The following is a 1816-nucleotide window of genomic DNA, read 5'->3' as shown; positions in this document are numbered from 1 at the left end:
GAGAGAGAGAGAGAGAGAGAGAGAGAGCATTGCACCCTCTAAGATTCTAAGGCTGGGTTTCACAAGCAATTTTTTTACAATTGCAACTCCACTACCGCTATGCAAAAGTGAACTCAGAGTCAACTTTGGAGAATGGGTGGGGGATCTTCTATGCTAATTTAGAAGTCCAAGTAAGACTCATCTGTAAAGCCAGGTCAGTCTCCGTCTACTGGCTGCTGCTCTGCCGTTGTGAGCGATATCCTACGGTCATCATTTCCTATAGAGGATACTTGAATAAATATGGTTAAAATGAAAATATTCTGTTTAGGAGGTGTGACTGTATTTGTGAAAGAATTCTATCTGAATGTCAAACACTGAGTGTGTCACTGTAATAAGCTTCATTTGTGATCTAAATAAAGATGTAAAAAAAAAAAAAGTAAGCAAATGTAAATTAATCAAAGTAAACTTGTGACCAATATTGCAAGAGAATCTTTTTTCCTCAACGAGCAGTCTCGTCACACCTCTAGTGGTATCAACAGGTTTTACTTTATAAATGCCGATATTTCTTACATACCTGAAATGAACTGAATAGGTTTTTTAGATCCCTGAAAGAAGCTTCGATTGCTGCCTCAGTCAGACGGACTTGAGAGTTGACCGCTCCAACAGAGATGCCCCCGTACCTGGAGTGGCAGAAAAAAAAAGCAGAGAGAGGTTCAAGTGGTGGTAAGAGCATCTGTGTCATATCAAGGATGAATACACGAGCGGCTTCATAAACTCAACTCTGTATATAGACTAAGACACATGAGATACAGACATCCAAGAAAAGCAGACATTGGAAATACGGACATGAACAAACATCATCGAGAGGTAATTTGGCTCTCTTTGTTTAAACAAATGTCACTTGCACTACCCTGATTCACCCTTCAATGCTGCAGCATATTCTAAAAATCCCTAGAGAAACATATACATGTAATCAACATTGACGTGCATTACCTTGTTTTACCAGAGCGTTCAAAAGTCTTGACCAAGAAATCTGTCACGTTACGTCCAGTTAAATCCAACAATGTGTCTGTTGTGTTCTGGACTCTCTGTCGAAAGAGAAATAAACAAAAGAGTTGAAATGTTGGAACTTAGTTTGCCATTTGTTATGTTGTTAGAGTGGCCTTGAGCCTAGACTTGCATAGAAGATTTTTTGGGGGGTACTTGGGGGAAGCAAATCATGCTGTTTTTTGCTTAGAGTATCTTTGCGTTCAAGATGCAGAAAATCGTTTTAAAAAAAGGTTCAGTAATTCTCAAAATACATGGCCAATCTGCAGATAATGTTTGGAGATATATGACGTCCATGCTAATGAGGTGCAGCACTTTTTTTCATTTACTTATGAAAGGATATACAACTTTTGCATTTCACACTTAACTGTGTGTTTGTGTAGCATCATGGGCAGAAAGGCTGACCACAGAGACCCTTGCAGGCGCAACTGCTCAGCCACCCATAAAAACTCATCAAGTTGATGCAAAAAAAATCAACAAAACTTAAGAGCAAAAACATTTTGCAGGTGATATCTGTTTACAGCACTGTGGAACACAGTCTCTCAACCGGTAATCATAATAGTCAATTAAGCATGGCTATGGGAGGCCTGGCTAAAATCTAGCCCCCCGCCAAATCTGCGAAAGCTGTGTCTAATGTCAAAGAACCCTAATTAGATGCCCTTCTGTGGATAAATGGGTACATTCAAACATCCAATTAAGGGAGGGTGCGACACACCACCATGAATGCACTCTACAAAGCGCAGACTGATACTTCCCAGTACACACACACACACACACACACACACACACA

At 40.0% G+C, this 1816-nt stretch overlaps 1 protein-coding gene across 7 annotated transcripts in view; it reads right to left on the bottom strand.

The window, feature by feature from the left end:
- LOC116707246 (phospholipid-transporting ATPase ABCA1) overlaps positions 1–1816 on the bottom strand; it is a 198336-nt gene that overhangs the window by 55239 nt on the left and 141281 nt on the right. For all 7 annotated transcript variants that reach the window (XM_032544513.1, XM_032544514.1, XM_032544515.1 and 4 more), the window contains 2 exons: positions 973–1067; positions 554–659 (listed from right to left, as the gene is read on the bottom strand). In XM_032544513.1, the coding sequence (XP_032400404.1) occupies positions 554–659; positions 973–1067 (201 nt within the window). The remainder of the gene's footprint in view (positions 1–553; positions 660–972; positions 1068–1816) is intronic.

Source organism: Etheostoma spectabile, chromosome 19, assembly GCF_008692095.1.
Source record: "Etheostoma spectabile isolate EspeVRDwgs_2016 chromosome 19, UIUC_Espe_1.0, whole genome shotgun sequence".
Lineage (NCBI taxonomy): Eukaryota > Metazoa > Chordata > Actinopteri > Perciformes > Percidae > Etheostoma > Etheostoma spectabile.
This window is presented reverse-complemented; position numbering and strand designations above follow the sequence as displayed.